The 18,844-nt window shown below is 37.0% G+C and overlaps 2 protein-coding genes and 1 pseudogene across 2 annotated transcripts; all 3 read right to left on the bottom strand.

The window, feature by feature from the left end:
- Positions 1 to 400: 400 nt before the first annotated feature.
- On the bottom strand, positions 401 to 5,688 carry LOC107819470 (uncharacterized). Its single transcript, XM_016645571.2, has 9 exons — positions 5,319 to 5,688; positions 4,328 to 4,519; positions 4,021 to 4,118; positions 3,382 to 3,472; positions 3,088 to 3,291; positions 2,749 to 3,005; positions 2,399 to 2,489; positions 2,068 to 2,284; positions 401 to 886 (listed from the first exon to the last, which is right to left on the bottom strand). Exons 1-9 carry the CDS (start codon positions 5,499 to 5,501, stop codon positions 678 to 680), a joined length of 1,542 nt encoding a protein of 513 aa, XP_016501057.1. The 5' UTR covers positions 5,502 to 5,688; the 3' UTR covers positions 401 to 677.
- A 3,723-nt stretch (positions 5,689 to 9,411) lies between these two features.
- On the bottom strand, positions 9,412 to 11,582 carry LOC107819471 (leucine-rich repeat extensin-like protein 7; annotated as a pseudogene).
- A 1,823-nt stretch (positions 11,583 to 13,405) lies between these two features.
- On the bottom strand, positions 13,406 to 16,014 carry LOC107819469 (CCG-binding protein 1). Its single transcript, XM_016645570.2, has 3 exons — positions 15,654 to 16,014; positions 14,739 to 14,812; positions 13,406 to 13,960 (listed from the first exon to the last, which is right to left on the bottom strand). The coding sequence occupies exons 1-3, from the start codon at positions 15,892 to 15,894 to the stop codon at positions 13,655 to 13,657; spliced, it is 621 nt and encodes a 206-aa protein (XP_016501056.1). The 5' UTR covers positions 15,895 to 16,014; the 3' UTR covers positions 13,406 to 13,654.
- Between the last annotated feature and the right edge of the window lie 2,830 nt (positions 16,015 to 18,844).

Genomic DNA, 18,844 nt, shown 5'->3' on the forward strand with positions numbered 1-18,844 from the left:
GACATATTCCATGACATATTTTCTTCACTTTTCATGCCTATATAAAGGCCTTGTAATAAATAGAAAAATACACACAATTGAAGAAGAAAATCTCTTCCTTCTCTCTATCTCTATTTCTTGTTCATGTTGTACTAAATTGCTTTTATTTCTTGTTCATGTTTTACTAAATTGCTTTTATTTCATAACAGAAATGTCTTTTTTAACACATTTTTCCCATTTCTTATTATTCACCAAGTTACTGTAGTATACTATTTGAATAATAAAATAAACTTGACACGAGATTAAAACATGATAAGAAGTATTTCATCTTGTTGGGGTTTTTAAATTCTTCCACATACATATATATATATTGTATGATTGTACTTATTACTACATCTTATAAACGAGAAAAGAACATCCATGGGCCAAAGGCAAAGACTTGAATTGTCAATCAACAGAAAATATATTTCTTTCCTTCAGATAAAAACAGAAAGGAAAGTGGATTTCCTATGCAACTAAGAGTTGATGGAAATATCATACACGTTCACCATATGAAGACACAAGTCTGAAGGGATAAAGGTATACAGAGAACTAATCTAATGCAATTATTTACACGGAGGAGAGAGGGGGTGGGGATAATAGAAAAGGAAACAAGCTAAAAGGAGCATCAAGTGAGAAACATTGCATCAAGAAATTCTTCAAGCAGCAGGCATTGAGGTTGAGATGACCACGTAAGACAAATACTGAAGGCCATCCTGAATTTTACCAATGGCTGTGCTATGATCTGCACGAAGATTCTCCGCATATGCGTTAGCTTTTTCCTGGATTGATTTCTGCGGAACTTCTTGTGAATCAGCAGAAACACCTTTCACTGCTGCTAAATACGCTTCAGCAACTTCCGATATTCCTGCAAAAGTATAATGAAGCTAATCAAGAGGGATAAACGCCACTATTATAGTTCCCCTGAACTTTTAACACCAAAGGGGACATACCAAGAGCAAATGTGTTCTTCCCTAGAAAAAGCTAGATCGAACTGTTCCTTTATATGGATTCTTTAATTTATTTATTTTTTTATTATTATTATTATTATCACTATTATTATTATTTTGATAATGTTCCTTTATTCTTCATGCCAAGGGCAGACAAAAATGTCTTAAGGGAGGCAAACCTTCACACTTTCTCCAAGCTCAATGAGCTCATTTCAATATTACTAGACCAGTAAGATTAAATTGTTCATAACCAGGGGCAGAGAAAGACATCAAACAGTTGAAATAACGATCACTTAGTAAAGCGGTTCTCCGTAATGGGCCAAAGCATTTACGAGGATCTGGAAAACCAATTCAACTACAATGAAACTTTATACAGCTTGAGGGCAGAATTCACTCAACCAGAAGATTACTTCATTGTACCAATTCCCCACAGTACTCTTTTTTCAAGATAAAAGACTAGTATCCTACAGTATTGCAATATTTTAGCTTTAAAATTATAGCACTCCAGATCCATTCTAAAAATAAAAGTATCCCCACACACATACTTTTGGCAGAGAAACAATATACACCCACAAAGAACAAGCGATAAAATCGTAAGAGACAGTGAGCATCACACTATTTACACGAACGATTTGCTCATAGAACTTTCAGAAATGGCAATTTCAAGTTTGATCATTCTGATCCAAAAAGGAATTATTAGGCTATCTTCTTAGACCAGTGTGTGGTTCAACAGGGTTATATCGATAGAAAAGGAAATCAAATGTCAACTTGTTCTTCAGAATATGACATTCAATGAGCACAGCAAAATGCATGAATAGATATTTGACCAAGCCACAGGAAGAAATAAATAATAACAAACACAAAGCGCACAATCATAAATCACAAAAATTCTGTTATTTGTGCATAACCCTAACCATGTGCTTCGTTTGATGACTTTTTTTAAGTTTTTATATGCAATACCAGAGATCAAACAAAAGGTATGTGATCCATAAATATTAGCAAGGAAACAATGGACGGCAGATGAAAGACTACAAAGGGAAAAAAAGAAACAAGATAAAAGTCACAAAAGCATGCAATAATATGTTTGACACAAATCTACCTGTAATAAAGCTGGAAGAAACAGCTTCAACACATCCAGTCATTGAACATGCCTTCGCTCGGATTATCTTAGCCCTTTCAATTGAATCCTCAGGCCAATCCATTTTCACAATTTCCGCATCGGCATCTTGGTCCACAGCTTTATTTGCAGTTGAGATGATTGATTTCCCAAGCATTACAAGTTGACTCGCAGCAAAACAGCACAACTCAGAAAGTCTCTGTGTATATAAGAATAATCTGTGAGAAGCAGATCCTTTACTCCCAAAACAGAAGCTGCTTGTTTCTTTGATTCAAAAGAAACTCGCAGGCAAACCAAAATATATTATACATACATGGACACCCTCTGAATGAAGTGTATCCAGTCTCCGAGCAGTCCTTTGAATCATGTCATCGGAAGCTAGTCCAACCAAAACATTTGTAAATCTGCAATTCAATGAAATCCAAAACTTAACACCACTATCCCAGTTCTTAGCAACTAGACACAAACTTTTAGATAATCACACTACTAAGGCATAAGAACTCTGTCTAGATTCACGAACCGTCCACATTTCAGTCACATACTCCCTGCCCTGCTCCCATATATTTTTCAAGAACTGGATGCTTGGTAAAGCATATTAAAGTAGAAGGAAAAGCAGAAAAAAAAATCAAAAACAGGTAAAGCATATTAAAGTTCAATCTTTACCCTGCTGCCAATTCTGCAGCCTTGTTCACACTAGAATCATGCAAATTCTTCACCTCATCAGTGCTATCTGCAATGCCAGTCTCAACTTTCTTCCCTTTTCCTGACTCTGTACTACTTCCATATACTTCAGAACTCAAGTCAAAAATCTGTTGAACCTCTTTAAGTTTTCCATCATATGAAGACCTTTGATCAGATGGAAGCTTCGCTTTTCTTCTGTTGAACAACAAAGCATAATGGTTGGACAATGCCTCCAGCTCCTGCGTGTAATTCATATGATAAGACAAGGGATTTACGGGATGAACTCAACTAGGTATTGGATCAGTATGAGTAGGAAGTGACCTCCAACTGCTCCGGACCTCCATAAATATAAAAGCATCTATCAAAAGTAACTTCCTCATAAAACTGATCCTTGTCTGTTTTTCCTCCCCCTTCTTTGGTGTTTGGGTCAACTCCAATACCAGTTTCTGAGATCAGAAGATCCATAGTTTCTTTTCCAAGTAGCTCAAGCGCATGCATCCCTTTGGCAGTAAAAGCTTTTCCAGTCTGCAAGAAATTGCCCAATATAAACTGCATATTAAGGCACACTCCCCTTGCCCAAAAAGATAGAAAATCAAATTTGTGCAAATGGCAAACCTCTAGTATGGATGGTGCAGCAGAACCAGTTGTGGCAGGTAAGCCACCATGCTGAACTGATTCAGCAATACTTAAAGCCGATTCCTCAAGCCTGAAAATACAAAACAAAATATAATTTCTTTGGCAATTTGGGCATTACTAAACGAAGAATAACCGGGTAATGACTCAAAACTGGTTAACATTGCAGGATCACAGAGTTCTCATGCTTAACCTAGAGGTGCTTAATTTTCCATGTTTCCTAACAGTTGGAGTTTGCAACTGCTTTTCTTAGTCCAGAAATATGTAAGCACGCAATTTGTTTTATTCCAGTCATTTTTCCACCTTAATTTGCCATAGGGAAATTTCACCAAATTAATGTGTCAAAATCATAGAAGTTTATACTATGCAGCATTAAATTAAAGAACAATGTAATATATAACTCAACAGACGTTAAACCAAAAAGAACTCCCTAATTATCCCCTAACAATCAGCTCCATAAAGTACAGCATTGTTTCTCAAGCACAAGATGAGCAACTGCTTAAACAAAATCTAAAAACATGGCTCCCAAATAGCTGGATAAACACCTCTCTGGGGTGAAGGTTTCCAACAGCACGACTAGAAAAAGTCATGTTGCAATTGTATACAAGCCGATATACATACTTGTGGACTAAATCGGAACCTCCTTTGAATGCGTTTCCTAAAGCTTGCCAAGCTCCTGAAGCGAAATTCTCGACTGAATGGTCAATAACTTTCAAACCCTGCACATAGTTTTGGAAGGTTAAAAGCATGACCATAGCAAACAATTTTAGCATATCTACTTCTAACCTTAAGATACTTCTGTAGAAATTAGCAAAAATTGGGGTGGAATGTTTATCAATATTCAATGCTCAAGAAGAACTTCCATTAACAGTTTGGATTGCCTACTGAGTCAACTAAGCAGCACAACAACTAGTTTGGTAGCACTTGCCTGGCCAAGAATTGAATCTTCACTAGCTTTCTCTAATTTTTCCAGAGCAGCCTTGCGTTTTTTGTCATTCTCGTCTTCACTTTCCTCTTCGACCAATACTTCTCGCTCATCCTCTTTTGAGGATTCGGAGTCTTCTGAAGCATCCTGCACATCTGCAAGGCTTTTTGCAGCTATTTTAGCCGCTTCAACAGCCTGCATAAGTGAAAACGCATATAAAAATAGCTGATGGAGGCAATCAAGTTTATGTTTAAGTGTGTTTCCCTGCCATAACCACAAAAGAACAAGTAACCTGCACTTGTCAGCAGAAAGTTGAGACATTAGAAGGGTGATAACAGGAATTATATCAACGAAAATTGAGTTCTGTAAAGTTTATTAATCTGAAGGCTTCAACTCATTTTGTTGATCTGGTGCCCTACAAAGTGTAGTCCTACAGAAAAACTGAAGGTGAAAAGGGGGGGAAAAGTACTAACTCAATTCAAATTGACCTAATGCCAACTATTATGTTCCTGATATGTTAACTAGTATGTTACTGATAATCATAGCAGAAGGAAATGTTAATGATCACACATGCTCTCATTTGGGAGTCTATCTGATTTCAGCCTTGGTACAAAATACTCTAAGTTATCAAATATAACTGACATCATCCAGCAATATTTGGCACCGTTCAGTTGAGGCATCGCGAAAATTGTAATAGGTACCATTTACTGAAAGGGAGTGTCCGAAACACACTAATTGTCTAATTCCTAGATCAGATGATAGATCTAGCAAAAACTCATTTTGTCAAAAATTTGAAATATAAATGAGTTACTCACAGTTCACTCACACAACTCGGCTAACAATGATAACATCTCATTAACCGCTAATTTTTATATATTATATCAAAATGAGGTAAAACAAACAGCAAAAGCAGCTACGTTACAAATGCAAAAAAAAAAAAAAAAAAAAAAATAGGAAAAAAATAGAGTTATGAAATGTAAGGGAAAATGAGTACATTGCGGGAGATCTCTTCGGCAGCGGTAGTAGCAGCTTTCTGAATGTCCGATATATAAGAAAACGCAGAAAATCCCCAGCCTCCCCATCCTCCACCGCCGCCTCCTTGCGGCGGAGGTTGCTGAGCTTCCTCCTGCTTTTCCACTATCTCTTCATTCGAAGGCTTCGTCGTGTTTTCCGCCATTTGAGAAGATCGCAGTGTCGATGCAACTTTATTAGTTTTCACCGCCGGGAACTGGTAACCAAATTGAATCAAGTGATAGTCTTTGAGATCTTGTTTGTTAAGGCAAAACGTGCTTCTTACGGCGAAACAGGTAAAAGACGATGTCGTTCGGTATTACCGTGCACCGCTGGCCCGACGTTGGTTTTGCGCACAAAAAAGTAGGGCCTTTTTTTGTTTTTATTATTAAAAAAAAGAGGCTAGAAATAAGCTATTTTTGTAGTTTACAAGTTATAGCTGGTGGGTCTAGTGAAATTTCTTTCAAATCTTTTCAAAATTTTCGATTGTACAACAAAAACAAAAAAAAATATTAAGTACCATAATAAGTGATTTTTTTGTCTTTGGCATGTCCCTTAAGAAAATATTAATTCCAAGAATTAAAATAGGAATTTTGACTAAATTATCTTTAATTAAAATTTGTTAAGGGCATTGTCGTGTCTTACTATTTTCTCTTTTCGGTGCAGGACCTATTTACTAGCCATCATTTTTATTTTGCATTTTTCCTTCTGCATTTTATGTTCCTATTTTTCCTGTAATCTCTGTGGTGAAACTAATATTCTCTCCTTTTTATTTTTCTTATTATCTTGAGAGGGTCTTCCGGAAACAGTCTCTCTACTCCTCCGGGTAGAGGTAAGGTCTGCGTACATACTACCCTCCCCAGACCTCACTTGTGAGATTTTACTAGGTTGTTGTTGTTGTTGTTATTGTTGTTATCTTTAATTAAAATTTACATATTATTAACTTGGTACATTGGGATCTAGTAAAAGAATATTTAAATAAGGACAATAAAAACTAATTCCTTCTTAATTATATAAAAAGGATTAAAATAATTCATTACCCCCACCCTTTTCTTTTTATTCTTATATTTTGGAAGGGCAAGTTTCCTATTATTGTCACGGCGTCCTAAAAAAGTTAGACTTAAAAAGCTACTAGTATAAATTAACTCTAACGAGTACATTCTCTAAGATTAATAAACTGATGCTACAGTTAGATCATATATCTCTCTGCTTCAGTTATTTCAGAACCACCTGATGGTTATTCCAATATTCTACCAAATTGAACAAAAATTGTGACTACTTTTTAATTAACACGATACAACAAGGATCAAACGTTCCTATAAGTTTTGTGACCGATAGATGTAATTCAGCGCACTTTTTGCAACAGTGACAAACTTGTTGGTATTACTATATTCAAAATCAGAAAAGTAAAGAAACGCTAGTTCAATAAACAAAACGTAAAATAATTCCGAGCCCATTGAATGCACAGTGTGTCCTTAAGGAATTTAATCTCCTCACTGTTGTCCAAGGTATACGGATTAATTCCTCCCAGGATAGAACGGAATAACTATTCTGTGATAGTGGCACTTCAAATCACAGAACTTCAGCGAACTCAACAAACGGAGCAAATCACACTTGACACTTATATTTATTAAGAAAATAATGCAACAATATAAAAAAAGAGGGGAGAAAATTTCAGATCTTTCATCTTTAAAAAATGAGGCCAAGCCTCTAAATTTATAGACAATGAAATGGTAAGATGAAGAGGTTCAATCCAAGAGGTGCCTCTTCCATTTCTCATTCACACCCCTTAATAAAAACGCAACAATCCTCCACATGAATGGGGAATGGACATATGTGGAAAAAAAACATGCATGAAAATACTCTGTGATTCGCAAGTAAGGATTAATCGCATCTGGATAAGTAGGTTTCCTTTTGAACTTTTCGTAGTGAACTTATGTCGGATATACTCAGTCAATTGGTAGATTTGATATCTTTGAACCGTCGAGCTTTGGTGTATACCTAGACAACCATAAGTCACACAATCAATCCTTAGCCGTTTTTGGTTCTCACGGTTGTGTTCGTTTCAGCCATGAACACCGCCTGGTTTTATGAGTGCGTAGAGAATGGGCCTTTACTTTCATTCCCCTTAAAGCGGCTTATACTTCACACTCACATAGGTGATTTCTAAACGTGTAATCTTATAGACGCACTATCTGGTCATATGCTGCCAGACTTAGCAAATCATTAAAAAGCTTTAAGCTTTATTGACTCATCAATAAGCCTTAATGCTTTACCTTAATTTCTCGACATTGTCTTCATCATGAGAATGAGTTGAGTTATTTGACAATGTTGAACCGTCATTCATAACTTTGTTTGATCTCTTTGAACCTAGCTCTTGGGATCTCCAGTCTGCTAGGTAGAGTTACCGCCATGATGACTTTTCCTAGGCCTTAGCCCCATTCTCTTTGATGATATTTCAACTGCCTCTCTAGATAGAACTTTTGTAAGTGGATCTGACACGTTATCTCTTGACTTTACGTAGTAAATCGTGATAACACCACTAAAGAGTAGTTGTCTAACGGTATTGTGTCTCCGTCGAATGTGACGAGATTTTCCGTTATACATAACGCTCTCAACCCTGCCTATTGTTGCTTGACTATCACAATGTACACAACTAATGTCAATCATATAGCTATTTTTATAATATACGATTGATACATTAAGTGTAGTCAATAATCTGATATGCAATCGAAAGTCGATACGTATTAGTCTACGACATAAGCAATGGTTTATCACATCCCTTCACAAATCAGCCGCATCGACCCTTATTTGATCCAAAAGACTTTCTGTCAATGATTCGTATTTAAATAGCCGCTACTATTCTATCAAACATCAAAGTCACTGCCTTTCATGGCCTCTTTTATTCCTTTGCATCTTTGGCCAAAGAAATTTTGCCTTGTTGGCAAAAATGTAACAACTTCCTAATTGCCAAACCAAAGCGATCAAGATATGTCGTTTTCTTTCTTTGCCGTTTGCAACACATTGACTTCACACACTTTTCTTTCTTCAAGACTAAATCACTTGTATATTCATTCTTGATTAAGTCATATAAGATCAGGCATACTGTTTGAAGTCGGATACAAGAAATAAAATTCTTCTTCGACCATCTGAAACAGTTTCTTCCCTCTCCATAAAAGATTAACGATCACTATTCCACTCTGAATTTTCTTTCCATTAGCCACCGAAAAACATTCTCTTAATAATAGAATGTAAACATGACGTTTCTCCAAGGCATGAAATGTCATGCCGTTATAATCGCGGATGGTTGAATGCACCGTTAAAGAACAATGTCTTCTAGAGATAGAGACAAAGGCCCCAGCCCTTTGGAAGTTGTTCCCACATGGTTATTCGTTATGTTCATAGCATTTGGTGTCACAATTATTCTGTTAGAATAATTAATTGATAACAACTCAAGTCAAACATGACTTGATTACTTTTTATTTCTGATATCTTGTCCATGCACCATTTCACAGATCGAATGTGATTGGAAGCCAGACCTTACGGTGTCGTTGAATAGCTTAAATTCCTTAAAGATTGTTGGTATTACTGTGTCCAAAATCAGAAAATCAAAATCAGAGAAGTAAACAAACAGTTAGTTCAATAAATAAAACGTAAAATAATTCTGAGTCCACTGAATGCACGGTGTGTTCTTAAGGAATTTAATCTACTCATTGTTGTCTAAGGTATACGGATTAATTCCTCCCAGGATAGAACGAAATAACTATTTTGTGATAGCGGCACTTCAAATCATATAACTTCAGCGAACTCAACAAACAGACCAAATCACACTTGACACTTATATTTATTTAAAAAATAATGCAACAATATAATAAAAAAAAAGGGGGAGAAGATTTGAGATCTTTCATCTTTAAAAGATGAGGCCAAGCCTGAAATGGTGAGACGAAGAAGTGCAATCCAGGAGGTGCCTCTTCCATTTCTCGTTCACACCCCTTAATAAAAACGCAACACTCTAGCTCATTCTCATTCAAGGTAATTGATATGATTAAAATGCAGGGAACGTAAAAAAAGAAAAGTAGACAAAAGTACGTTGAAATTGCATAATGTGTTGTTCAATCAGCACATCCAAGAAAAAATTTCCAATACTGTACAAAGCTCAATGAATCGTTAATATTGACAATGTAAACGAACTTTTCAATGATTATATATGTTTACAGATTGATTTGTACATATTCTTTGAACTAGTTATCGTGCCACTGAATATAAGAATGGTGGAACCCCTTAATAACCTTGGAAAATTGGTGGCGGTGGTGATGCATATAGCGAGCCCAATGATGGAGGAAGAGCAAAATCCTCAAAAGTGGGTGGAGGTGGAGGTAAGGCTACAGGTGGGGGTGGTGAGTGGATGAGTGGATAGGTGGAGGTGGAGAGAATACTGGAGGAGGTGGAGGTGACGCTACCGGCGGTGGTGGTGAAGCCACTAGTGGCGGTGGTGAGTGAACGGGAGGTGGAGGTGACGCTACCGGAGGCGGTGGTGAGTGGACTGGAGGTGGAGGTGAGGCCACTGGTGGCGGTGGTGAGTGAACGGGAGGTGGAGGTGATGCTACAGGAGGCGGTGGTGGTGAGTGGACAGGAGGTGGAGGTGACTCTACCGGAGGCGGTGGTGACGCTACCGGAGGCGGTGGAGATCGAGCTGGAGGTGGTGGTGAAGCCATTGGGGGTGGAGGTGAGGCCAGTGGTAGTGGTAGTGAGTGGACTGGAGGTGGAGGTGATGCCATCGGAGGTGGTGGAGATTGGACTAGAGGTGGTGGTGGTGAGGCTACGGGTGGTGGTGGGGGAGGTGAGGCCACTGGTGGTGGGGGAGATACAACCGGTGGTGGAACAGACACCTTAGGTGGTGGTAATGGGGTAGGTGTAGATACAGGAGATGGCTTTGGTTTTGGACTCGCAGGTTTTGGTGGAGAATTTTTGGGTGTTGAAGGAGTTGTTTCTTTGGGTGGATCCTTTGGACTTTGCCCTTGTGGAGAAAACCCACAATGACCTTTGCTACAATCAACAGGATTGCTCAAAACTGGTAAACATTCCTTCTCCGTCTTTTGATCTGGTTGTTCCTGCAAACAATTTTCTTTACCTTCTATTTCCAGATCATGGGAGCGCGACGGCGTACATTTTTGGTCCAAGCTCTCAAAATAGTTCTTAGAGAATGTCAAATTGGCCAACTTGGGCAAAGTACAAAGGTTCTCTGGAACATTTCCCATGAACTTATTGGATGCAATGTCAAAGACTTCAACTTTCTGCATGTACTTCAAATCCTTTGGTAAGGATCCAACGAACTTGTTTCCGCTAATGTCTAACGTCGTTAGGCTCGTGAGCTTAGTAATTTCTTCAGGTAAACAACCAGAAAGATCATTGTTCGTGAAAACAAGCTCATCTAATGTGTTGCTCATTTTACCAATGCTGCTTGGAATGCAACCAAAGAATTTGTTATTCGCCAATACCACCACTGAAGCATTAGAATTACCCAAGTTTTCAGGGATGGTAGAATGGAATCGGTTATTGTTAAGAAATATGGCATCAAGATTCTTTTCAAATAGTGCAGGGGGCACTAGACCTTCAAAATTATTGAACCTAAGATCAAGATATTTAAGGTTAGGTAATTCCAGCACAACGTCTGGGAATGGCCCCACGAAACGATTGTTGCTGAAATCAATCTCATCTAAAAGCGTAATATTTTTAATGCTCTTAGGAATGATTCCACAAAATCGATTAGAGTTAATGTGGATAAGACTAACATCAGATAAAAGGCCAAGCTCGACGGGGAGGTGTCCAGCTATGTCTGCATGGTTAAGATCAATGCCAGCAACAACAGAGATATTGGGATCATCGAGAGCATTGTCACAAAAGACACCATTATAGGCGCAAACATTAGGACCCTCCCAGTTAGCCGTGAAGTTTGTTGGGTCGGAGTAAATAGCTTTCTTCCATGCCTGAAGAGCAACATAAGCCTTCTTCAACCTGGCATTCGCGAATTTCATGTTAATGGTCATCTGATCATACTCGCCATTGTCAACCAAAAGCTGGCGACGAGCAATGGAAGCAGCCTCAACATCAGTTAATGCAATAGAAGATGAGGAAAGAAAACAGAATGATACAAGGAAGAAGGGAAGAAAAAAACCCGAGGCCATAATGCTTGGATTAAGTCCACTTGGGTTAGGCCCAAGGCTGCTTATAGCAATCTATCTTGCAAAGGAAAATGGAGGGTTTTATATGTAGGCAAAGGAAGGAATATTCGTGGTTGATAGGTTATTACTGAAGGTGTTTGAATTTGGAACCATATTTTGCGGAAGCTTGTTTGAGCACCATGAATTTGGAAGGTCAAAATAAACTTAGACACAAATTTAAGGTATTTGTTAAATTTCTTGGAATTAAGAAATGAATGAATAGGGGTAATATTTGATCCATCCTATACCTACTAGCATGGAAAATCACCAATTACACGAGTTCTTTTTACCATCTAAAACAAATGGACATTAATTCATAAACAGGTTTTAATTCGTTATGATAGCAATTAGCAAATAATTGCCTCATTTTTTCATTAAAGTTTGAAATATTCACAGTGCATTGACTTTACCAACAAAGGATGTCGTGCAACAGATGAGGCTGTTCTTCTCTTAACCAGAGGTCTCGGGTTCGAGCCTGGGTATAAAAAAGTCCTTTGTAGGGAGCGCTTCCCTCCGAATGGGGCCCTACGCGGTGCGAATCCGGATATAGTCGGGCTCCAATGCGAATATCGAACACCGAGCGAGAAACAAAAAAATGTATTGGCTTTTCTACTGGATCTCAGTTTTTCACTAGATTGCTCTACTCCTCTGCCAAAGCTCTAAAAGTGGTGCTTTTATTCTTCCTTTGATAAATCTTCCAGTCTCCTTGACAGATTCCATCTAGATGACAATAAATTCCTCAAAAAAAAAAATAATCTTTATTTATAGTGTCTTGTTAGTTCCTAAACCCACAGTTTAATGACACAAACTACTGATTAAGTGGCTTTCAAGGCATAGTGAAATTTTACCTTCCAATTAAAAGCAAAAATAGATGATGTGAAACATGTGCTCCTTGATCTTAGGAGTAACTAAAGAAAACTATTCAACAATCAGATAGCAGAAACTTAACCACGGACTGCCTAATTCCATTTGGTCTTTTCACTTCAACACAGCGCACTTACCCACCCAAAACCACCACCACCACCACCACCACCATCCCAATCTCGCCAGGACAGAGGGACGGACGCAAATGGTTTACCCAGACTTCTATGAAGCAGGCAGAGTCTGATGCAAATGACAGGGCAAGTAGCTCTATTCACATCAGGGAATTTCTAAGTAAACGTAACATTCACCCTGACCATTTTAAAATTTTAAGTGCACAAAGAAAAATTAGGGTTATGTTAAGCATCACAAAGACTTGAGATCCAGTGGTATTAATCCGACGGGGTTAAATATTAATCCGCCTCAGCACCATGGAGCCAACAGGCCAAATACGTTAACAACTGAAGATAACTCCAAATGGTTACCATTAAGGTGCTTAATCGTCAGACAAGGGCATTAATAGCACATTTGGCGCAAAAATCAGCTTATTTTGAAAAATACTTTTTTTTAAAAGTATTTTTCTCAAAAGTATTTTTGGTGAAAAACAGATTGTGTTTGGCTAATTAGTTTGAAAAGCACTTCTGAACAACAATTAATGTTTGGTCAAGCTTTAAAAAAATTATTTCTAAGTGTATTTTTCTCAAAAGTGCTTCTCAAAAAAGTATTTTTGGAAAAAAACTACTTCTTTGTGCTTCTCCAAAACTACTTCTTCTCCTCCTCAAAAGTACTTTTTTTCTTTCAAAAACTTGATCAAACAACTCAATTTTTGACCAAATATGATTTTGACCCCAAAAAAGCATTTTTGGCCAAAAAAAAAGTTTGGCCAAACGGGCTATATAACATATCTCGTTTTTAACCGGTAGGAATAGCAAACTGAAAAAAGGGTGAAGTGACATCAGTTTAACACCATCTAGAAAAGACCTCAAAGGACACGTAGAAACTTAACTTTACTGCAATTAAAGTTTCCCAAAACCAAACCATATTTACATTAAAAACAAATAGAAACTCTTCACTAAACAATAAAGTAAACTATTTTATGCTACACTAACAAAAAATGCGCGATAACATCCCACAAATTTAGCCACATTGGCCAAGATAACACCATTCAACTCCACTTCTTGACCTTATTTACTTGGTTCACTAAAGCTCCAAAAGCATGCTTTTTATGGATTCCATGTCAATAATCAAGTGCAGACGAGTACCAAACAGGGTGTGTTCCTTTGGCTCTGAGAAGTCTAGTAAAGGAAGAATCTGGCATTCTAGCCTTCTCCTCTTCTTCAAGCTCTTCTCTTGTCTTTGGTAATCCATCAGGGACAGGGCAAGGTCTTGCCACTTTGTCCTCAAGATTCACAATCTTGGCTGATTCTTTGCTTGCTCGTTTTGCTTTGTGCATGTCTGAAACTCCATGTAAACAGCCAATGAGAGTTTTTACTCCCCCTGCTTGAAGTATTAGCCTCTCTACCTCCTCCTTAGGTGCTTCTTTCTGGAAAGAATCAAAACAAAAAACGTGTGAAGATACAATACAATATATATATATATATATATATATATATATATCTTAAAATGATGAAAAAATTTGGCCAATTGTTCTATCTGGGTTTACAAAAGGCTCAAGTAATTGGCTTGATGGATATCTCTAACGGAAATCATGAGTGTATCCGTATTATGGGGCTGCTTTCACTCATATGATCAGTATTTGGTACAGCTTCAGAATCCTATTTGGAAGTAATTGTTTGCTTACTTTATCTGGTAGTCATGTACACACAACACAACAACTTCAACTCCAACCGAGTTAGAGTCAGATTAAATAAATCCTCACTGCCCATGTTACTTCATATAAGCTTGTCTCAATCCAATATTATACAAAATAAAAAGTCGTACTACATAGTACCCTTCCTCAATGACGCCAGGCTCGCACTAGCCTGACTAACCCAGAAGGCACGGCCAAGTCCACATATGCACACAATGCCATATAAATTTGTCAGGTCCCATTCGACCAAAGCCTAAATAAGCAGCTAAAACAATCTCCACAATCCTCCCAAGAATGGTATTCCTTACAAACACTCCACAATTAATACAAAGCAAATCTCATTTTTATTACCCCCTAAGAACCAACTCCCTAGACAGGAATTACGTAATCTGTAGAAACAAAAGCCTACTATCAGACAACACATAGTGTACAGTAGCAAGACTCCATCAAATAAAAAGGTTACAACATTATATTTCAAGAACCTATAACAGTGTGCTGATTGAGAACTTACTTCAAGATCTTTGAGTTCAAAATAAGCCTGCCAGCAGCTATAGGAATCATCCCCTTCTAGAACAGAACAATAATCTGCACATTACCATACACAAGTACTCCGTTAGTAATTGAACAAGCAGATAATATTTACTCCAGACAAACAAGTCTAGTTACTAGATCCCCAATTTTAATTTTTATTTTTATTTTAGGAGTAATTCTTTTTTAAAGTATACTTGAGGATTCAAAAATTAGTACATACAAATAGTATAAACATTAACAATCAAAACAGCTTGAAATATAATTAAAAAGCTATTTAACCCCAAATAATAATAACAACAGTACATAAAGAAAGTTCGCTACATCTTATAGTAAAAGATTTCCTTTCAAGCGGTACCGAAAAGTATGGTCTAGTGGTCAATAACGTGGGTTGAGAACCTGAGGTATCAGGGTTCAAATCCTAATAGAGACAAAGACGCTAGTGATTTCTTCCTTTCCGTCTAAATCTTGGTGGATAGAGTTACATGATATCCTGCCGTGCGTGCAAGCTGACCCCGAAAAGAAAAACTACCCAAGAGCATGACATGGAGCTGGAATGAAACATGCAGGGTTCAGATCTAAGCAGAAGTTAAAAACCTAGGTAATTTCTTAAATCTGTTATAGGCTCTACTCGTTAAAAAAAAAACAATGAATTAGTGAAAGTGCGTGTAAGCTGGCTCGTATATTATCTTCTAAAAAGAAAACGAGAAATTTCCCTGGAACCACTATTTTTATATAAAGCAATTCTTTATTTTTTTCATCAACCATTCAGGAAAGAGAAATTTTGAAGAATTTGTTATAACATTAAACGAGTGAGCAATCTAATCAATAACTTACAAGCAAAGGAAACGTAAAATCAAGAAAATACAGGTACGTGAAATTAAGATCTGGACAATACCTGCAAGTTCGTTTTCGGATTTTTCGATCAAAGGAGGGTCTTTTACGACTCTATCGAACTTAGTTCTGCTAAAAGGCTCCAGCTTTGGTATATAAGCATGGCTCCTTGAACAACAACGTATTGTCGACGAATTAATTACATCAAATCTTGAAGAAGATGATCTTTTCGAAGAATATTGAAGCTCATTAGCTCCAACAAGAGAAGAAGATAATGAATTTAAAGTCACTGCTTGTAAAACCATTGCTATATTCAGACCCTAGATAAAGAAGATATCATCAAAATGCTTAATAATTGCTGAAGAAATTTAAGGATATAAATAGAGGATGAGTTTTAGATATAAAGAGAAAGAATGAGTCAGAAGGAATTGGGAATGGATAAGGATGAGATATTTTTTTAATACTTTTCCACTAGAAGAGAGATAATATTACTTGTTGGTGTTGATTAGATTTGTGACAATTAAACCATGGCCGTTGATTTGTGTCTGTATGTGATTGTGATCAAATTTGCGATCGTAAAACTGGAAACGTAGGATGCGGCGGCCTGTTATACAGTGGGGCTTTTTTCCCTGGGATATTTTAATGACAATAGTGTATGTGGAAATTTTAAAGATATTTTTTATGAGCCCACAGTTTTTTCTACGCTTTGTACTTTTTGATTTTTCAACTTTGTAATTTGTCTTGAAGCAAAAGAAAGAAATTTGTTATTGCCAGTCTTTTTCATTTGGTCCCTCGAAAGTTTCTCGATACTAATTAATAGCATAATTTGATCAAATTGTTATAAAACAAAGACTCTAAAATAAAGACAAGTACAGAGAGAAACTGATATATTATTCGAACTCAAACTGATGTACATAATGAATTGAAATCTCTTCTATTTATAGAAGAAAGGAAGCTGTTCTGTAAGCTGCTACTATAAGCTGCTACTACAAGCTGTTAGTACAAGCTGCTATAAGTTGTTGTGTAAGCTGCTACTACAAGTTGTTGTGTAAGCTGCTACAAGCTGCTGTGTAAGCTGCTGCTGTACCAGATATGGATAATCTTCTACTGAGAGCAATATTTATCCATAACGGAGTACTGAAAAGATAAACTTATTATACCCGGTATGGATAATCTTCTACCGGGGGTAATGTTTATCCATAACTGGGTACTGAAAAGATAAGCTTATTATACCCGGTATGGATAAACTTCTACTGGGGGTAATGTTTATCCATAACCGGGTACCGAAGTGATAAGCTTCTTCAGGAAGCTTATTTCCAATATAATACTAAATAGATAAACATATTTACGGTGGAGTCCCATATGGATAAGCTTCTTCAGGAAGCTTATTTACAATGGAGTACTAAATGAACATCTATAATATAATATATTTATAACACTCCCCTTGGATGTTCATTAAAAGATAATGTGTCTCATTAAAACCTTACTAGGAAAAACCACATGGGAAAAAAAATTCTAGTGAAGGAAAAAGAGTACACATATTTAGTAATACGCATTGTTTGGTGTCTCATTAAAAACCTTATAAGGAAAACCCCATGGGAAAAAAACCTTAGTAAGGGAAAAAGAGTGCATCGCGTATTTTACTCCCCCTGATGAAAACCTTGTTTCAAATATTTGAGTCTCCGCATTCCAATCTTGTATACCATCTTCTCAAAAGTTGAAGTTGGCAAAGATTTAGTGAATAAATCTGTTGGATTATTACTTGAACGGATTTGTTACACATCAATGTCACCACTTTTCTGAAGATCGTGTGTGTAGAATAATTTTGGTGAAATGTGCTTCGTTCTATCTCCTTTTATAAATCCTCCCTTCAATTGAGCTATGCATGCAGCATTGTCTTCGTATAAAATTGTGGGTCTCTTCTCACATTCCAAACCACATTTTTCTCGAATAAAATGAATTATTAATCTCAACCATACGCATTCCCTACTTGTTTCATGAATAGCTATTATCTCAGCGTGATTTGAAGAAGTAGCAACAATAGATTGCTTTGTGGAGCGCCATGATATGATAGTACCTCCATATGTAAATACGTAGCCGGTTTGAGATCAAGCTTTATGGGGATCGGATAAATAACCTGCATCTGCATAACCAACGAGGTCTGCACTATCTTTGTTAGCATAAAACAAACCCATATCAAGAGTTCCCTTTAAATATCGCAATATATGCTTAATCTCGTTCCAATGTCTCCGTGTAGGAGAAGAACTATATCTTGCTAGTAAATTAATAGAAAATGCTATGTCATGCCTTGTAGCATTAGCAAGATACATTAGTGCACCAATTGCACTGAGATAGGGTACTTCGGGACCAAGGAGTTCCTCGTCCTCTTCTGGAGGTCGAAACAAATCCTTATTCACTTCAAGTGATCTAACAACCATTGGTGTACTCAATGGGTGCGCTTTGTCCATGTAAAAGCGTTTTAAGACCCTTTCTGTATAGGCAGATTGATGGATAAAGATCTCGTCTGCTAAATGTTCAATTTGCAGACCAAGACAAAGTTTTGTCTTTCCAAGATCTTTCATCTCAAATTCTTTCTTAAGATATTCAATTGCCTTTTGGAGCTCTTCTGGAGTTCCAACAAGATTTATGTCATCAACATAAACAGCAAGTATAACAAATTCTGATGTCATTTTCTTTATAAAAATACATGGACAAATAACATCATTTATGTAACCTTCTTTCAGCAAATATTCACTAAGGCGATTATACCACATGCGCCCAGATTGCTTTAAACCGTACAAAGATCTTTGTAATCTGATTGAATACATTTCCTGAGATTTTGCTTCAGGCATTTTAAAACCTTCAGGAATTTTCATATAAATTTCATTATCAAGTGAACCATACAGATAAGCTATAACTACATCCATTAGATGTATTTCAAGCTTTTCATGTAGTGCTAAACTGATGAGATATCGAAATGTTATGGCATCCATAACAAGTGAATATGTTTCATCAAAATCGACTCCAGGTCGTTGTGAGAATCCTTGTGCAACAAGGCGAGCTTTGTATCTTTCAACTTCATTTTTATCATTCCTTTTTCGCATAAAAACCCATTTATGACCAACTGGTTTTATACTAGCAGGTGTTTGGACTACTGGTCCAAAGACCTCTCTTTTAGCAAGTGACTTCAATTCCGATTGAATTGCCTCTTGCCATTTTGGCCAATTAGATCTTTGTCGACATTCTTTGACAGAT

Source organism: Nicotiana tabacum, chromosome 7 (assembly GCF_000715075.1).
Source record: "Nicotiana tabacum cultivar K326 chromosome 7, ASM71507v2, whole genome shotgun sequence".
NCBI lineage: Eukaryota > Viridiplantae > Streptophyta > Magnoliopsida > Solanales > Solanaceae > Nicotiana > Nicotiana tabacum.